The following is a 17,819-nucleotide window of genomic DNA, read 5'->3' as shown; positions in this document are numbered from 1 at the left end:
GCCCCCCCCCGCGGCCACGGCCGAGGCTCCACCCCCAGCCCTAGCTCCAGCGCCGGCCGGTCTTCCTTGGACCCGCCCCACTACCGGCACTCACGTGGTTTCACTCATCCCAGCCTCGCTCTCCGACTGCCCCAAGTCCCCTGTCCCGTCACAGTTCGCCACTCGCGGCCCTCCCCCAGAGATTCCCATCTGACCTTCGACCCAACCCCCGCCCTCCCGGACTCCGCCTCCTGACCCCGCCCCTCACCGTGGCACATGAACTCTGTCACGATGTAGATGGGCTCCTCTGACACCACGGCGTACAGCTGCACCAGCTTGTCGTGCCGCAGCAGCTTCATGACCTGCGCCTCCTCCAGGAAGGCCTTTGGGGACATGGTGCCCGGCTTCAGCGTCTTGACCGCCACCTTCGTGCTGCCGTTCCACGTGCCTGCCAGGTGGCCTCGGTTCGTCAGCACCGGTTCCCGGAGGTCCCAAGCCCTCGCCCAGCCCCCAGGGCCTCAGGACCTCCGTACCCAGCCACACGTCTCCGAAGCAGCCGGTGCCTAGCCGGCGCTGGAGCGTGATGGAGCTGCGGCTGATCTCCCAGGCGTCCTTGGCCAGGCCCATTGTCTGTGGCTTCATGGTGGTGCAGGCCGCTGTGAGCAGGTGGCATAGCCCATCGTTCACCTCTGAGGAGCGGGGGTGGGAGGTGTTGAAGGTCACAGGCAGCCCAGGACGCCCCACACATTCCTCATCCCATCCCAGGCTCCCCCCAACCCCCTCTGAAACTAGTGGAAAGGAACTAGGCCACAGATGAGGTCACAGGCTGGGGCTGAAGACATGATCCACTGAGTAGGTGAATATGTTCCTGTCCAAGGAAGGAGGTGGAGAGGGAGAGTTGATCCCTGCAGGGACTGGGCCAGGGGGTGGGGGTAGGGGGTGGGGATCCTTCCCATGGGAGGTGGCCTCCAGCTGGGCCTCCAAGGTTAAGGGATTCTAACAGGTAGAAATGGAGTTGGGGATTCCAGACAAAGATGTGGACATGAGGCCTTCACCCTTCCATGGACCTCATCTTTGGCCTAATCAACCAAAGCAGAACCCTGGGCATTGATTCCCAGCTTCCTCTCAACCCATCAGCCCATCCTGCAAGTCGGCCACGTTCAGCCTCCTACCCAGCTTGGACATTAGGGGGCGCCCTTTGGACGTTGACAGTCTCACCCCTGTTTTCCCTGGAATCCTACAAAGGGTTCTGGGCTGGAAACCCAGAACTAGGGTTCCAGTTCTGCCCCAGGCTCTACTGCTTTGGGAGCCCTTTTCCTTCTCTGGCCTAATTCTCAGTGGGTCCCTAATTCAGAGACCCGAAGCGCACACCAGCCCCCAGGGTCAGCCTCACCAACATAGTGCTGTACCAGCTCCTGCACGGAGTTGAACTGGGCCCGTGTNCCCCCCTCCCCCCCCCGCGGCCACGGCCGAGGCTCCACCCCCAGCCCTAGCTCCAGCGCCGGCCGGTCTTCCTTGGACCCGCCCCACTACCGGCACTCACGTGGTTTCACTCATCCCAGCCTCGCTCTCCGACTGCCCCAAGTCCCCTGTCCCGTCACAGTTCGCCACTCGCGGCCCTCCCCCAGAGATTCCCATCTGACCTTCGACCCAAACCCCGCCCTCCCGGACTCCGCCTCCTGACCCCGCCCCTCACCGTGGCACATGAACTCTGTCACGATGTAGATGGGCTCCTCCGACACCACGGCGTACAGCTGCACCAGCTTGTCGTGCCGCAGCAGCTTCATGACCTGCGCCTCCTCCAGGAAGGCCTTTGGGGACATGGTGCCCGGCTTCAGCGTCTTGACCGCCACCTTCGTGCTGCCGTTCCACGTGCCTGCCAGGTGGCCTCGGTTCGTCAGCACCGGTTCCCGGAGGTCCCAAGCCCTCGCCCAGCCCCCAGGGCCTCAGGACCTCCGTACCCAGCCACACGTCTCCGAAGCAGCCGGTGCCTAGCCGGCGCTGGAGCGTGATGGAGCTGCGGCTGATCTCCCAGGCGTCCTTGGCCAGGCCCATTGTCTGTGGCTTCATGGTGGTGCAGGCCGCTGTGAGCAGGTGGCATAGCCCATCGTTCACCTCTGAGGAGCGGGGGTGGGAGGTGTTGAAGGTCACAGGCAGCCCAGGACGCCCCACACATTCCTCATCCCATCCCAGGCTCCCCCCAACCCCCTCTGAAACTAGTGGAAAGGAACTAGGCCACAGATGAGGTCACAGGCTGGGGCTGAAGACATGATCCACTGAGTAGGTGAATATGTTCCTGTCCAAGGAAGGAGGTGGAGAGGGAGAGTTGATCCCTGCAGGGACTGGGCCAGGGGGTGGGGGTAGGGGGTGGGGATCCTTCCCATGGGAGGTGGCCTCCAGCTGGGCCTCCAAGGTTAAGGGATTCTAACAGGTAGAAATGGAGTTGGGGATTCCAGACAAAGATGTGGACATGAGGCCTTCACCCTTCCATGGACCTCATCTTTGGCCTAATCAACCAAAGCAGAACCCTGGGCATTGATTCCCAGCTTCCTCTCAACCCATCAGCCCATCCTGCAAGTCGGCCACGTTCAGCCTCCTACCCAGCTTGGACATTAGGGGGCGCCCTTTGGACGTTGACAGTCTCACCTCTGTTTTCCCTGGAATCCTACAAAGGGTTCTGGGCTGGAAACCCAGAACTAGGGTTCCAGTTCTGCCCCAGGCTCTACTGCTTTGGGAGCCCTTTTCCTTCTCTGGCCTAATTCTCAGTGGGTCCCTAATTCAGAGACCCGAAGCGCACACCAGCCCCCAGGGTCAGCCTCACCAACATAGTGCTGTACCAGCTCCTGCACGGAGTTGAACTGGGCCCGTGTGGTGATGTAGTAGCCACCTGTGTCCAACTTCCGGATTTTGTAATGCTTCACATGGTCGCCTCTGGCCTCGTCCCAATCACGGATGGACAGGGAGTAGCCACCTGTGGGGAAAGGTCACCTTCAAGGCTGCTTCCCTCCCCACTCCTGATATGGGAGGCAGAGAGGCTCAAATGCCTGAGGACTCAGAATTTGGATGGCCACATCCAAATGAACCCGGTCCCAGTCTTTTTTTTTTTTTTAATTTTTTTTTTAATGTTTTATTTATTTCTAGGAGAGAGAGAGAGACAGTGTGAGCAGGGGAGGGTCAGAGAGAGAGGGAGTCACAGACTGAAACAGGCTCCAGGCTCTGAGCTGGCAGTCACCACAGAGCCCGACGCGGGGCTCGAACCCACGAACCGCGAGATCATGACCTAAGCGAAAGTCGGACGCTTAACCGACTAAGCCACCCAGGCGTCCCAAACCCGGTCCCAGTCTTATCTCTGCCCCTCCATCCCTGTCCCAGTCTGGGCCCAGGCCTTGACCCAAGCCCCTGGCCACTTCTCCTCGCCCCACCACAATGGCTGGGCTTCCCAGTTGCCCCTTCCCAGGGCCCACCTTTGGTAGTCTCACTCTCACGAATGAGGAAGGCCCCCCGGGGGTTCCCCAGGGAGAGCAGCTGCCTCTCTGCATCCTTCCTCCCGATCTTTCCAAAGTACCACCTGTTGGGAAGGGCCAGAAAGAGTCAGATCCACCCAGTTCAACCCCCAGCGCAGCCTCCTGGGGAAAAGCTACCTCAAGATTCCAGTTCCTCACCCACGAAATGGGGCTCAAACACCTGCTTCACAGCCTGGTCATGGGGAGCATGGAGACAGGAATATAGAGTTGACTCACAGGAGCACCCAGTAAAAGTTAGGCTTCTCTCCATTCTCTATGGTTCTCTTCAATTAAAATCGCTAGGACCCCAGTCGCCAGTGACCTCATCGGGGTGTCACCAGGTCCTTAGTGCATATCGCTACTGCTCCTGTAGGGCCTCATTTTATAGATGAGGAACTTGAGGCTCAGAGAGAGGAAGTGAGCTGCCCATAGGACTGGCTGATGAAGTCTACCTGAAATCCTGCGCTGCCTAGCCTAGGGCTTTTCCCACTACCCGGACAATCTCTCAGACCCTTCTTTCCACATTCACCCCTGCCCCCAAACGCTTTCCGCCTGTGACTTCCAAATGATGGCTTTTCTTGCTTTTCTTCCCCACTCTCTGACTGCTCCTGCCCGGCTCTGACTGCTGCTTTTCCTTGACACTTATAAATTTGGATGTTCTTCTAAGTATCGACTTCAACCTCCGGCCTCAAGCATTCCTCCCCTCTCCTGGATATTCTTCCTGGGACCAAATTGCAGCTTTAAAAAAAAAAAAAAAAATTGGCAGGGGGCAGGCCTCCAGGTAGCTCAGTCAATTGAATGTCTGACTTCAGGTCAGGTCATGAGCTCACAGTTCATGAGCTCAAGCACTACATTGGGCTCACTGCTGTCGGTTTGGAGCCTGCTTCAGATACCCTGTCCCCCTCTCTCTGCCCTTCCCCTCTCTTCCTCTCTCTCTCTCTGTCTCAAAAATAAAGAAAACATTTTTAAAAATTTTATACAATATTTATTTTGAGAGAGAGAGGGAGAAAGAGAGAAAGAAACAGAGTACACAAGGGGGGAGGGGCAGAGAGAGAGGGAGACAGACTCCTAAGCAGGTTCCGCACTGTCAGTGCAGAGCCTGATGTGGGACTTGAACTTGTGAACCTTGAGATCACGAAGTCAAGAGCTGGAAGCTTAACCAACTGAGCCACCCAGGCACCACCCCCCCCAAACTGTAGCTTTAAATGAACTGTGAAAGTACACTGGGGGAATTGAAGTACCACAGAAGGAAGATTCAGATGTCATTTGATCACTAAATGGCCAGTCCACACGTGGGTTCTAGGCACAGTTTGGGGAACAGGGAAGGCATTGGCTAGGGGAGTGTGTGCAGGTGGGCAGGCAGAATGGGGAAGGAGGAACTGTTGAAGGACTGTGTAGATATGACACATTCCCAAGCTTTTTCAAAGCCCTGTTCCCCCCTCCCCCAGCCATGATATCAGTTACTTCCTTAATAATTAATATAATCATAATACCACTTATCTTATGTCAGGTTCTTCTTTAATACGTATTGTATTCATTTAATTCTTCTTTTTTAATTTGTAAAATGTTTATTTACTTTTTTTGAGAAAGGGAGACACAGGACATAAGCAGGGGAGGGGCAGAGAGAGAGGGAGACAGAGAGTCTGAAGCAGGCTCCAGGCTCTGAGCTGACAGCTCAGCACAGAGTCCAATGCGGGGCTTGAACCCAGAGGGTGAAATCATGACCTGAGCCGAAGTCAGATGCTTAACTGACTGAGCCACCCAGGTGCCCCTAATTTAATTCTTAAAAAAGAACTTTTTAAAGTTTATTTATTTTGAGAAACAGAGAGAGCGGAGGAGGGGGAGAGAGACTCCCAGGCAGGCTCTGTGCTGTCAGTGCATAACCTGATGCAGGGCTTGAACTCACAAACCATGAGATCATGACCTGAGCCGAAACCAAGAGTTGGGCACGTAACCGACTGAGCCACCCAAGCACCCCCGTTTAATTCTTATAACAACATTGTGAGGTAGGTACCTTTATTAACCCCCCCCATTAGATATATGAGGAAATTGAGATACCTAGTGGTTAAGCAACTCGCCCAAGGCCACAGGCTCTTCAGCTGTGTTACCAGAATAGGAACCCAAGCTGTCTGCTCAAGAGCCTGCACTCTTAACCACAGCACGGCTCTTAACCATGACACTGCAGCAAGTGAGCTCAGAGCTTCGTGACACTGCTTCGAAGGTGTGGATACAGCACGAACCCCCAAACCTCCTACCTTCTGCACCCTCACCGGATCTCTCCTCCATGACTCCTATCACTTTGCCCAGATGAAGGCTCACTCCTCCCTGAGCTGTGGGCCCCATCTACTCCCCTCGGCTCAGAGACACCTCTCCCCTACCAACCAGCCCCCACGGCAGCCTCTCCATCCCACCAACCTCTACATATGCCCACGTTTCTTCCTTCCCCCCAAAACTGTTCTAAGCCCTAACTTGCCATCAACATTCTGTTATATCTCTCACCTCCCCTTCACTTGATAAAGCACTTCACACTTGGGTCTCTACTTCCTCACCTCCTACTCCCTACCAGGCCCTGCTGTCTGGCCTCCACCCCCACTTCACACAGAAAGATCCCTCACCAAGGTCACCCCCATTGCCAAATCCAGTGTCAGCCTCTGACACTCCCTTTCTTGTTTCCTGCAATCTCTCCTCCACCCTCTTGGCTGTTCCGACTTGGCTTGGCCTGGTTTTCCAACAGCAACTTCTCCTTTAAGGCAGCTTTCCTCCGAAGTTGGGTCCCAGGGCCAATCTCTTTCCCACTCTCCTGCTCTTCCTTCACCCTCCCATGCAGCTTTAATTGTCACCTCACTCTGAAGAGCCCCGGCTTTCCACCCCAGCCCAGCTGTGTCTCTGCAAGGGCCACAGCAAGCGAAGAGCCTTAATGCCAACTAGGAAAGGATGCCCCTCCCTCTGGGCTAATTCAGCAGGCTGGCTTGGCCTGGGTGGGGCCCCTCTTCTACAAGCACAACCTAATCCGATTCCTGGCAGTGTCTTCCACCTGGGTGTTCCTCTCTGCGAACCTCAACCCAGTGAGTCCCCCAGCCCCAGAACCCAGACACCTATACCTGCTCCCGGCAGTCCCCCACTTTAGCAAATGGCACCCTCACCCACTCCATTCCTCAAGAAGACGTTGGGTCACCCTTGATTCTTCCCCACTCCCCATCACCCAATGTCAAATTAGTCACCAAGTCCTGGTCTCTCCAATCTTTTCTTTTCCCATATATGTATTTATAGGTACACATAGATAAAAAGCTTTTATGAGCCTCAGTTTTCTCATCTGTAAAATGGAGACAATAATAATGCCAATCATGTAATTGTGAGAATTAAATGCCTCAGGATAGGTAAAGCAACTGTCATCATATCTCAGGTTATAAGGTACACCATGAATGACAATATCCTGCCCCCTTAACAGAATTAATTCTAAGTAATGTCCCCTTGCGATTGTTTAGCGTTTTACAAATTTTCAAAGTTCATGTGCTGCTGTTATCACTGAAAGTCAATATGGAAAATGCTTAGCAAATGCAGCCAGACTATCTGGGTTCAAATACCAGCTCCACCTACTTACTAGCCATGTGAACTTGAGCGGGATATTTCATTTCTCTGCGCCTTAGTTGCCTCATTCATAAAACAGGATATTAGTTCCTAACTCTGTTAATACACAGAAAGCACTTTGACTAGGGCCCAGAACATGGTACATGCTACGTAAATATTATTTACTGTCATTATCATCATTATTCTCTTCTCTTATTCACAAAATGACCTCATAGAATCGTAAATAAGAAGATAGGCTTAGAGTGGGGCTGTGACTCAGAGGTGGCCTTGGACTCCAGGGTTTTGTCCCGTCCATAGGGATAGCCACTCCCCACCCCTACTCACTCTTCAGCCTGGATGGAGTCCACAGGGGCCACGTAGTTGCTGGGAATGTAGCCAGTTTGTCCGGAGCTGAGAGACCGAGCTTCCCACCAGTCTCCCTCACTGCAGGCACATGATACAGGGTGTCAGTGGCAACCCAGCCCCCTGGAGCCCCCTGGGGCCATGCAAAGGGTCAGGTGGAGACTAGCCCTGCCAGCCCCTCACCTTGGACACACACACACACACACACACACACACACACACCCCGGAGCTTTTGTCTGCTCTGCTCTCAGCCACTGTAGCTGCCCCAAGAGACTTTTCCCTGCAGAAGCAACATGTCTGGGGCTATGTAGGCCTTCTGGCATCTCCTCTGGCTTCTCAGCTGGGCTGGGGTTTGGGTAGGCAGTGGACAGCTAATTCGGTCACTTCCCACTGAAATCCTCTACCACCCCCAATGACTGCATATTTCCTTCTGGATAAAATCCAGAGTCTTCAACATGGCTTAAAAAGGACTGCAGAATCTGTTTCCACCCACCTCTCTAGCTTCTGCTCCCTCCATTCTACACCTCATACTTTATGAGCCACCTAGACTGAACCACTGGGTGGTTTCCAGAAGTCACCATTTATTCTCATCCTCTCTCACACTCCCCTCCTCTTTTCTCACCTCTTCCCTCGACATCTATTCATTTTTTCCTAGCCTCACCTTAGAAATCACCTCCTCCAGGAAGCCTTCCCTGATCACTACTACCCTGGAGACCATATATAGTGTTCTTTCTGTGCCCATATGTTCTCGTGCCTGCCCCCCTACATAGCAGCAGTTACTCAGAGTTGTTAGTGTCATATCTGTGTCCCCAACTAGGCTGGAGCTTTCTGAGGGAACAGGTAGGATTCCTATATGGGTCTGGTTCCCAACCCAGGCCATGTCCTGAGCTGGGTGGCCTGGTTACTTACGTGTTGTTCAGGATGTGAAACTTCTCACCCTTGGTGAAGGTGAGGTCGTCCTCTGTCCGGGCCTCATAGTCATACAGAGCGGTGAACAGGGTCACCCCAGTCCCTGCAGAGTCAGGGCTACTCAGCAGAGTAGGGTATGGGACCAGGGGCTCCAAGGCGACTGCACCCCCAGAATCCTGTTCCCCACACGGGCTCTGTGCCTCCCCGCTCCTGCAGTGACTGGTTCCCAAAGGCCTTCAGAGTCCAGTGGATTTCTGATTGGGGCCTCACAGCTTGGCTGCCCATGGATTCAGGACACATGCCTTCCAGCCCTTCCCACCCACCCAGGGGTGGGTTCCCAAGTCACCCACTCCTCCTTTTCCCCACCAAGACTTCCCACTTGGGTCTGCCATCAGGGTTCCTCTCTCAGATGGGAACAGAGCTCTGTTTCCCGTTGACACTGGGTTTCTGAAGGTAGGCCTGCACACTCTCCCCCAGACTGTGCTCTGAAAGCAGGGCCGTGTCTCCCATGCCATACTGGAGGCTCCTATAGACGTCTCCCTTTCCTCCAGGTTCTCCTGCGATCCAGGCAGGGCCTGCCTCCAGCCCACGGGACTCACCTGAGATGCCCCTGATGGTGCTCCCATCCAGGAAGGGGGCGCTGGCAGGCTGAGTAGGGAAGTTGTTGTAGTTGGGGATATGGGCAAAGGAGGACCCAGCCCGGGCCTGAGTAGGGTCAGGGCCATAGCGGTCCATAGCCCCACTGCCCCTGAAGTCCCCTTCCAGGCCAACATCCTCTTTGGTCCCTGGCTCCAACTTCTTGCAGAACACACAGCCCATTCCAGGTGCCCTGCTACAGAATGGGGCATACCTCACTCTATGGCCCCTGCCGGATGTGCCGCTCTACTCACACATGCGTGCACACGTGCACACGCACACTCACGCCGGCATGCAGTGTCTACTCTCTGGGTCCCCCCTAGTGAAGGATGAAGGTGCAGGGTTACCTTTGGGTCTCCCTCCCCACTGCCTTGTTTGGAGAGAGGATGTATACCCTCAATGCACTGCCTTTCTGCTTTGGGATGCTGCTGCGTTGATTTGTATATTTTTCCCTTCTCTTCCATCAACAGGTTGTGGTTTCATGACACTCTGCAGAGTGCTTATGTATGTATGTCTTTTGTGTGTCTCTAAGTATTTGTGAATATGCACATTTGTGGGTGGATGTCTATGTGTTTATGCAGCCTCTTGTGGATGTTAATGTGTCTGTATGTGTGTGTGCATGTGGGTACACATCAGTGCACGTGATGGCTCTGTGTGTGTTCATGTCTTATAGGTTGTATATGTATGTGCGTGTTTCTGTGCAAGTACTTATGTGTGTTCCCGTGTGTGTGTCTGTGCATGCAGGTGGGCTGTGTGAGCAGATGCCCTGTGTCTGTGTGTCATGACCAGGTGTATAGCCCTGCGTGGGAGGGCTGTCTGTGTGTGTGTATCTGTGTGTGTGTGTGTGTGTGTATGTCTGAATGTCTCTGGGTGTATGCGTGTGTGTCTCCCTCTGTGCATGTACATGTCTACGTACCGAGGCATATTTGTGTGCGAGTGTGCGTGGGGGCTCTGTGTGTCTGGACCTGGAGATTCCCTGCGGAGGGGGATCAAGGCCATTTCCTGTTGTGGGTCCAGCCTCTGGCCTCTTAAGCTGCCTCTTTACGGTTCCCCCATCTGTTACCTAGCAACAGGGCCCACGTAGGAGGAGGGGGCTGTGATGAGTTGTGGGGCTCAGGAAGGCCACCCCCCGTTTTCCTGACCCTGAAAGCCCTCAGTCCCCACTCTCCGCACTCACCCCTCAGGCCCCTACTCCTGGGTCAGTGGAGCCGCAGCATGGTCCTTGGGAGGGGCCAGAGACCTGAGGGCGAGAGAGAAGGACGTGGAAGATGAAGGCTTGCCAAGGTTCCTGCGAGCCAGCTGCCAGATTCTGCCCTCTTCAGGAAGCCAGGCCTGGGCTCTGTCCCAGCATGACTTCTGCCTTCATTTTCCTTCCTACCGCCCCTGGCAAACTTACACATCCACCCTCACACAGGACACACCACCCACACCAACTCTCTCACACTCACATCCACCTGACACACCAACTCACCACCACATACAGTAACACACACCGGCACATAGTCACACGCCAACACCCACAGTGTACACTTGCATGAGCGAGCTCACCAACACCAACACAGTAGCACAAACTAATGCTCACATGAACCCAAGCTCTCATACGCAGACACACACAGACATAGGCACATGGGCTGCCTCTCAGGTGGACAGACTCATGGTTAGATACTCATATTTTTGCATTAGACCCGTCCCTTTCATTGGATTTCTATCGAGCCATGCTAGCTCCCTCTTAGGCACCCCCATCACTGGATCCTAAAAACTGCCCCTTCCCTCTATACGATGCCCCTGCTCCGTAAACCCCAGCAGCCCCAGGGTTACGTCTGGTGGCAGAGTGAAGACAGACACCTACCTCCAGAGCTTGTTCCTATCCACACATCAAGAAAAGGCTCAGGTCAGAAGCCAGGGCCACGAGGATCCCTTGGGGAGCACCCCCAAATAAGCCAAGGCTTTCCCGGTAGCTATGTTCTCTGAGCAACAGGGCAGCAGATCATTGAGCAAGGGCTCCCCACACCCCGCCAGAAACTCTGCCATTGCAACACTTAGAGAGGAACTGCTAAGGAGAGGGCTCAGTTTCCTAAGATGTGAGAGGAATGAAGAGTTGTAGGGTGGGGCCAACCCAGTGTACCCTGATTTCCCCCAGAGGGGCTGAGGACCTTCGTCTTGCCTTTCTTGACCCCTAAGTCCAGTTCCCTTATGGACAGCCTCCTCCTCTTCTCTCTCTGGGTCCCGCCCCTCCTACTGAGCACACTCACCTCTTCCAGGAAGCCTTCCCGGCTCCACCAGCGCCAGCTGCCTAGCCAATGGCTCTGTCACATCAATGCCCTGACCCCCGCTCTAGGCCCATCAGCCCCTCTCACTCTTCATAAGTATTCTCCTGTGTGTGTAGGGGGAGTGACACCCATCTGGTGAACTGCGAGGCGGGCTGTGGTAAGAGCCCTAAAATAGCCTGTGTTCACTAAGCCATTGCTGCGATCTTCACCTCAAGACCCCTCCCCTGGGGTGCAACCGCTGTGTCTGAAAGGCTCCAGGACACCGAGGGCTGGTCAGGGCCGGGGAGAGAATATAGGTAGAGGTTGGGGGCATCCAGGGAGCAGGGAGGAAAGGAATTTCAGGCACTGAGGGGACAGAGGGGGGTAAGATGAAAACAAAGGATACAGGGTGCGAATGGAGGTCTTCTCACAGGAAGACGCACACACATCTCAGAGGGCACACAGGGCCTACAGCCAGATCCACACAGCCCTCCCGATGCATTCCTGGACACACACGTTACCTCGGCTGCACACAGCACCCCACAGAGACTCTGAACTCTTCTCTACACACGCATCTCAAGGACACCCACTTCCACACATACACACACCTCCGGCCCTCAGCCATTTGCACACGTACACACAGCCATGCATACCGCCTCTCCCACAAGAACAACATATACAGAGTTTATAGCGCTTGCTGTGTGCCAGCCGCTGGATCAAACACTTCACATATATCGTCACGTTTTATTCTCGAAACAACACTATGAGGTGTTACTAATATTGATAAGGCAACCGACGCACAGAGAGTTTGGGCCCAAGGTCACGCCCATGATGAATCCTGACATTGGGCTCCAGAATCTGAACCACTTCTCGCCATTGCCTGGTCACAGACGCGGATAATCACAGCCACTCCTGCAAGAGGGCACAGATGTACGGAGCACCCAGAGGGACACACAGAGATCTACAGAGCCCTCTCCCCAGCCACAGACCCACACAGAGCACCTCTCTATAAGAGGCGCAAATTTGTACAACCTCTTGGGTCCCCCCATAGATACAAGGTTGCCACTTCCAACAGTACCCAGGTAAATATCACCACAACGTTTTTATTTTTATTTTTTAAATTCTTCTTTTTGTTTTAAGTTGGCTCTACACCCAATGTGGGGCTCGAACTTATAGCCCCGGGATCAAGAGTCACATGTTCCACTGACTGAGCCAGCCAGGCGCCCTACCACCACAGCTTTATTTTGTTAAAAAAAATTTTTTTTTAATTTTTTAAAATGTTTATTTACTTTTGAGACAGAGAGACAGAGCGTGAGCAGGGAAGGGGCAGAGAGAGAGGGAGACACAGAATCCAAAGCAGGCTCCAGGCTCTGAGCTGTCAGCGCAGAGCCCAAAATGGAACTCGAACTCATGAACATTGAGATCATGACCTGAGCCGAAGTCGGACGCTTAGACTGAGCCACCCAGGTACCCCGCCTACCACACAACATTTTAAAATCGGCCGAATGGGAGCCTCAAATTCTACATGCCTGGAATGAGGTGGGGGTGGTTCAGAAACTGTCAGCCTCTGAGAAAGAGGCAGAGGGCTCTGTGGGCTGAGGAAGAGCTGTCAGTGCAGGGAACAGGCAATGGGGAGCAGCTTTCAGGACTTGGCGCTCCCAGGCCCGATGGGGACAGAAACCCAGGGCCGGGCATGGCTCTCTGAGCACCAGGTTGCTGAGGGGGTTGGTGGAAGTGAGGTGAGGTGGTGGTGCACACTGTTTGGCATCTGCATGGCCTAAGGCATTGAGGGGGCCATGCTGGATGTGACCGCACTCCTGTGGCTTTGTCAGAGGAAAGAAAGAAATGGGAGAAACAGAGAAAGAGAATGCAGAGACAGAGACTCAGAGAGTCTCAAAGAGAAAGACAGGCACAAAGAGAAACACAGTGCGGAGTGCTGGCACACCGACTCTCAAAAGAAAAGAAAGACCCTGATTTGTACCATTTGCTGATTTCTGTGGTATAAATATTCCCGCCATGGCTGATTTCGAGTAGCTGAGGTGACTTCTTGAGCGCTGGGCTGGGAAGAGATTCAAACAATCAGCTCCCCAGAGCCAACGCTAGCTGGCTCCAGCAGCCCGCTGACAGGAAGAAAGAAAAAGAAAGAGACAGAGATAGAAATGAGACAGAGAAAGACAACAGAGATCTGGAGACAGAAAAAGAGAAAGGTAGAAACGAAGAGAAAGACCAAGAACTTAAGAGTCAAAGGCGGAGGGAAAGAGGCAGAGGAAGCAGGTTGAGTCCTCTGTGCTTGAACAGCCCCCAGGACTCTTCCGCGGCCAGTCCAAGGGTATTTGACTTCCTAGAAGTCTGGGTGGCAATAATTATTGTCTAAAACGTCTAATTTATTAAACACTTATCCAGGGCCTGGCATTGTGACAAGCAATTCCCATACACAATCTCCTTTAGTTACCTGAGGAAGTAGGTGTTATTACTACCACTATTTAACAGATAAGCAAACTGAGTCACAGAGAGGTGCGGTAATTGCCTCAAGATTACACAGTAAGTAAAGGGAGAGTAAAATCAACCCCAGTCCATTTGGCTCTAATTCCACTGTAAGCACCGTTCTATTTTGGAGCCCTACTAGAAGCAGTCATAGGTGTCCCTTAATGAGCACCTACTGTGTGCCAGATCCTCGGCTACATGCTCTAAGTCCTCATTACAGCCCAGAGAGGGGAAGTTTGGATTGTCTCAGGCAGCCGTGACTTTCATACCCTTAGAATCTGAACTCAAGCTTTTCTCTTCTCAGAACTGAACGGGCTGCCTACTATCACTGGGAGCAAGCAGCTCAAAGAGGGGCCACCAGCATTCTGCAGGAACTCGGGTCGGTTTATGAGGATGTCCCTTAAACGTCTGGTTGACCATCAGTTTTTATAGCCTCATCTGTGTCAAAATCAGGTTGTGAGTGTCAGAGCTGAGGTTCACCCCTAGACCAAGGTGCTCCTGCCTTCAACACCTCCTTCTGTGTGGCCCCAACTCTGTTCTTTTACTTTTTTTTTTTTTCCAATGTAAGCTCTGTGCCCAACATGGTGCTTGAACTCACAGCCCCGCGATCAAGAGTCACATGCTCTATCGACTGAGCAAACCAGGCATCCCGGTTCTTTATATTATTAGCTCTGGGACCTCGGATGAAATGATATAAGCCCCTCTGAGCTTCAGTTTTTCCATCTGTACTTTCTGTGGTGTTGTTCGGAAGGCTTGAAGAGATGTGGCTCTTGACCAGCGGGCAGTGGTCAAGTGAAGCTGAAAACCATAGGCAGGAAAGCTAGAATATTCCCCAGAGAGAGACCATTTATCAGTTCATCTCCCTCTAGTGTGTAGGGGATGGGAGTGGGGGAAGTGACTTGCTCAAGGTCAAACAGCCACACAGGGGATTCAAAGCCAGGACTGTTAATTCAGGTCCAGAGTTGAGTTCCCACCGTGGCTGGTGGCTGTATTCTTCAGAGCCTGTGTAGGAGGTCATGCTGTCCCTGACTCATATGCATCACATTTCCAGCCCCCAGCCACCCCTGCCATGTGGCAGCTGGCNCAAGTATCTATGGGACCTGGATACAGATTTAAGCTGGATTCTACATGACCTGACAACTAGCTTGAGACATTGAGGAAGTTGGTTCACGTCTCTGAGCTGTAGTTTCTTTGCCTAGAAAATAAGAATATAAATCTCTACCCCCGGGGGTTGCTTCTGAACATCAAATGTGAAAGCACCAGGCACACAGCTGGTGCTCAGTGAACTTTCACTTCCGCTCCTTTCCCTTGAGGAAGGCCCCTCCAAGGCCCAGGGAGGTGGCGCAGGCAAGGGTGGGGAAGAAAGAGAAGTTCCCAGGGTGAGGTGGGAGGGCTGAGCTGGTTCAGTCAAGGGAGGGGGGGGGCGGATTTCAGAAAGAAGGAACTGGGACTTTGGGGCAGCACAGGAAACCACCATCCTGCAAGAGTTCCGGCTACTCTTCAGGGCTCTGGGCCAGCCAGGAGCAGGGCACAAGTCTCAGTCAGCCTCACTGACCCCCATCCCCTCCCCAAGACCCTCCCCCTCCCCAAGGCTTCCATCCCTCACCCGAAGAGGCCTTCCACCCCTCACTGAACTCCAGTGTCCTTACTCACCCCCATCTCTCTCCCTGAAGCCTCACCTCTCCTTGAGCCTCAACCATCCCACACCATTCTTTCTTGAGGCCTTACAACCCCCACCTCTGGACACCCAGGGCCTAAGAAGACATACCCCAGTCAGACTCTACTGCCTGGTAAAGCCAGGTATGTGGGGGGGAGGGATGTGGATGAGGGGGCCTCTCTTTGTCATACGGGTTTTACTCCACATCATCCTAAATGTGTCAGCTGAATTTTCTCCACTTGTGTGGGTAATGGTGGATTCTCATCTATTGCTAAAAAGTCACCCCCACCAGCTTCTAAAATAAGGGTATTTAAGGCTTCAAGGTTTTGGGGAGATGGGGGCCATGGGTGGTTCAGGGGGAGCTGAGGGAATAGGAGTCTTCCAGACAGGAAGCCTCCTTCCCTGGTTCCACCTTAAACCAGCCCAAACTCTTAAACTAGAGGGGTCTGCTGGCCTGCTGGTCCACTTGGTGCACAGGGGTCCCGGCTTCTCCTTCCCCAGCTCTGGAGTCGCCCCTCCCCCCAGCCTCCCAAGGTCTGGCCACTTCCTTTGCCACATTAGCCCCAGGTGGCTGTAGAGAACCCTCACACCCACACATATGCTCACAGGCTCATGCTCATTCACTCAAAGCCCGAACCTCACAACATCCTGACACATCACTCACAGCTTCGGCCCGCTGGGGAGCCGGAACCAGCCATGCAGCCCATGAACACCCCACCTTCTTCCACCATTCCCCACTCACCCACTCCCCTTTCCACAGGCCTGCAGGGGATTTAGTAGGAGGGGGCGGGGACGCAGGCCTCAGCTCTGGCTACTTCCTTCACCTCGGCAGGGACAGGGACGCAGGGACGAGATGCCCCGGGGGCACCTGGCTGGCTCACTTAGTCAGCGCCTGACTTCGCTCAGGTCATGATCTGACAGTTTGTGGATTTGAGCCCCGCGCCATCAGCCTCTTTGCTGATGGCTTGGAGCCTGGAGCCTGCTTCGGGTTCTGTGTCTCCCTCTCTCTGCCCCTCACCCACTCATGCTCTGTCTCTCTCTCAAAAATAAATAAACATTAAAAAAAAAAAGGTGCCCTGGCTTCAAATCCCTGCTGCTGGCCCTGTCAGTCCTAGACTCTTGATGCTCCATCTTCCCATCTGTGAAGTGAGAGCGGAGCCCTCCTTTCTCATTGCCCCACAGATGGAAGGAGGCCAAAAGGCTCAGGGGTCACTGGGTGCAGCACCATCGGGGGTGGGGGACTGACCTCAAATCTGCTGACTTTCCCAGTATGGCACTTCGACAGATCCACAAACATTTCTTTACTAGATGTCACGTGTGTGCTGGTCGCGGAGGCCCTGTCGGGCTTTCTGTACCCACTCCATGCTTTTGAGATTCTGCACCTGATTCTGGGGATTTGGGATGGATGGGGGGATGGGGGCTGAGTAGGGGCTGAGGTGATTTCCCCCCATAATTCGAATGAGGAAAATGAGGCCCAGGAAGTCCTCTAACTTGCCTAAAGTCACACAGCCATCCAGGGCCCAGTCTGGCTAAGTTCCTTCCCCCCGGATGCCTGAACGCTTCGCAGCATTGCCTTACGCCTCTGTCCAGAAGCCTGCCCCTGACTGAGGACCCAAAATGGGGGCGGAGGGGGTACCAAAGGGGGCTGCGTTGGCAACGCGGCCAACAGCAGCCAAGCGCTGGTCTCTGCCTCTCCACCCTCTGGTTGCTACGGAGACAGCCCCTCCGGGCAATCGCGGTCAAAAGCAGGATTTCCGTCGGGGCTGCCAGCAATTCCCGGATCCCGAGGGGAACGTGGACCGAGACTGCCACTGGAGGTGGGAAGGGGGCACCCAGAGGGGCCCATCCCTGCTGAGGGCGGGGACTTCCCCAGGAAGCCGGGACCCACGCCTCTAGCGCCTTGGAGGAGTCCCCTAGCCATCCGCGACCCTCCCACCAGTGCCGGGGCGGGAAAGTTCAGGGGGCTGCAATTTTGGCTGCTTCCCCGCCCCTCCCGGCTGCAGGCCTCACCCTCGACTTCTGCTGATTTGGGATGGGGGGGCTTCCTGGACCCCCAGGATTGTGCCTCACTCCGTGCGTTCTCCAGAAATGATTCTCCTTGACCTCCTCCAGCAAACTCTCTCACCTGGTCTTCCCAGCAGCGCCCCCCTCCCCCCGCACCTAGTTCCCCTCTTCCAGACCTTTCTAGCTTCTTCCCAGATCCTCACTTTCAAGGTCCGCTCAGTTTATCCCCCAGCCCCTTTTGGGAGAGTCCCCTTAGTCCCTCTCCCCTGACTCAGCCCCCTTCCCAAATTCTATTACTTTCACTCTACAGGTTCCCTCTGTTTTCCCTACCAGACTTTTTTGAGGGGGGGTTTCCCTTCGATCTGCTTTCTCCATATTCCTTCACACACACACCCCCCTGATTTTATCAGTCTCTTTCTCCAGGTCTCCTCAGTTTTCCTCTTTAGGTCCTTTTCGGGGTGGGGGGTC

At 54.2% G+C, this 17,819-nt stretch overlaps 1 protein-coding gene across 1 annotated transcript in view; it reads right to left on the bottom strand.

Annotated features, from left to right (window-relative positions):
• FGR (FGR proto-oncogene, Src family tyrosine kinase) overlaps positions 1 to 10,955 on the bottom strand; it is a 14,041-nt gene extending 3,086 nt beyond the window's left edge. The window contains exons 1-9 of the mRNA XM_077775704.1: positions 10,807 to 10,955; positions 10,135 to 10,197; positions 8,921 to 9,153; positions 8,322 to 8,424; positions 7,395 to 7,493; positions 3,444 to 3,547; positions 2,801 to 2,950; positions 1,941 to 2,096; positions 1,676 to 1,855 (exon numbers count right to left, since the gene is read on the bottom strand). Of these exons, the coding sequence (XP_077631830.1) occupies positions 1,676 to 1,855; positions 1,941 to 2,096; positions 2,801 to 2,950; positions 3,444 to 3,547; positions 7,395 to 7,493; positions 8,322 to 8,424; positions 8,921 to 9,140 (1,012 nt within the window). The 5' untranslated portion in view covers positions 9,141 to 9,153; positions 10,135 to 10,197; positions 10,807 to 10,955. The remainder of the gene's footprint in view (positions 1 to 1,675; positions 1,856 to 1,940; positions 2,097 to 2,800; positions 2,951 to 3,443; positions 3,548 to 7,394; positions 7,494 to 8,321; positions 8,425 to 8,920; positions 9,154 to 10,134; positions 10,198 to 10,806) is intronic.
• Between the last annotated feature and the right edge of the window lie 6,864 nt (positions 10,956 to 17,819).

The sequence above is a fragment of the Crocuta crocuta genome, unplaced genomic scaffold (assembly GCF_008692635.1).
Source record: "Crocuta crocuta isolate KB4526 unplaced genomic scaffold, BGI_CrCroc_1.0 scaffold127, whole genome shotgun sequence".
NCBI classification, from domain to species: domain Eukaryota; kingdom Metazoa; phylum Chordata; class Mammalia; order Carnivora; family Hyaenidae; genus Crocuta; species Crocuta crocuta.
Note: the sequence above shows the minus strand (reverse complement) of the source record. Positions and strands in the feature narration are given on the sequence as shown.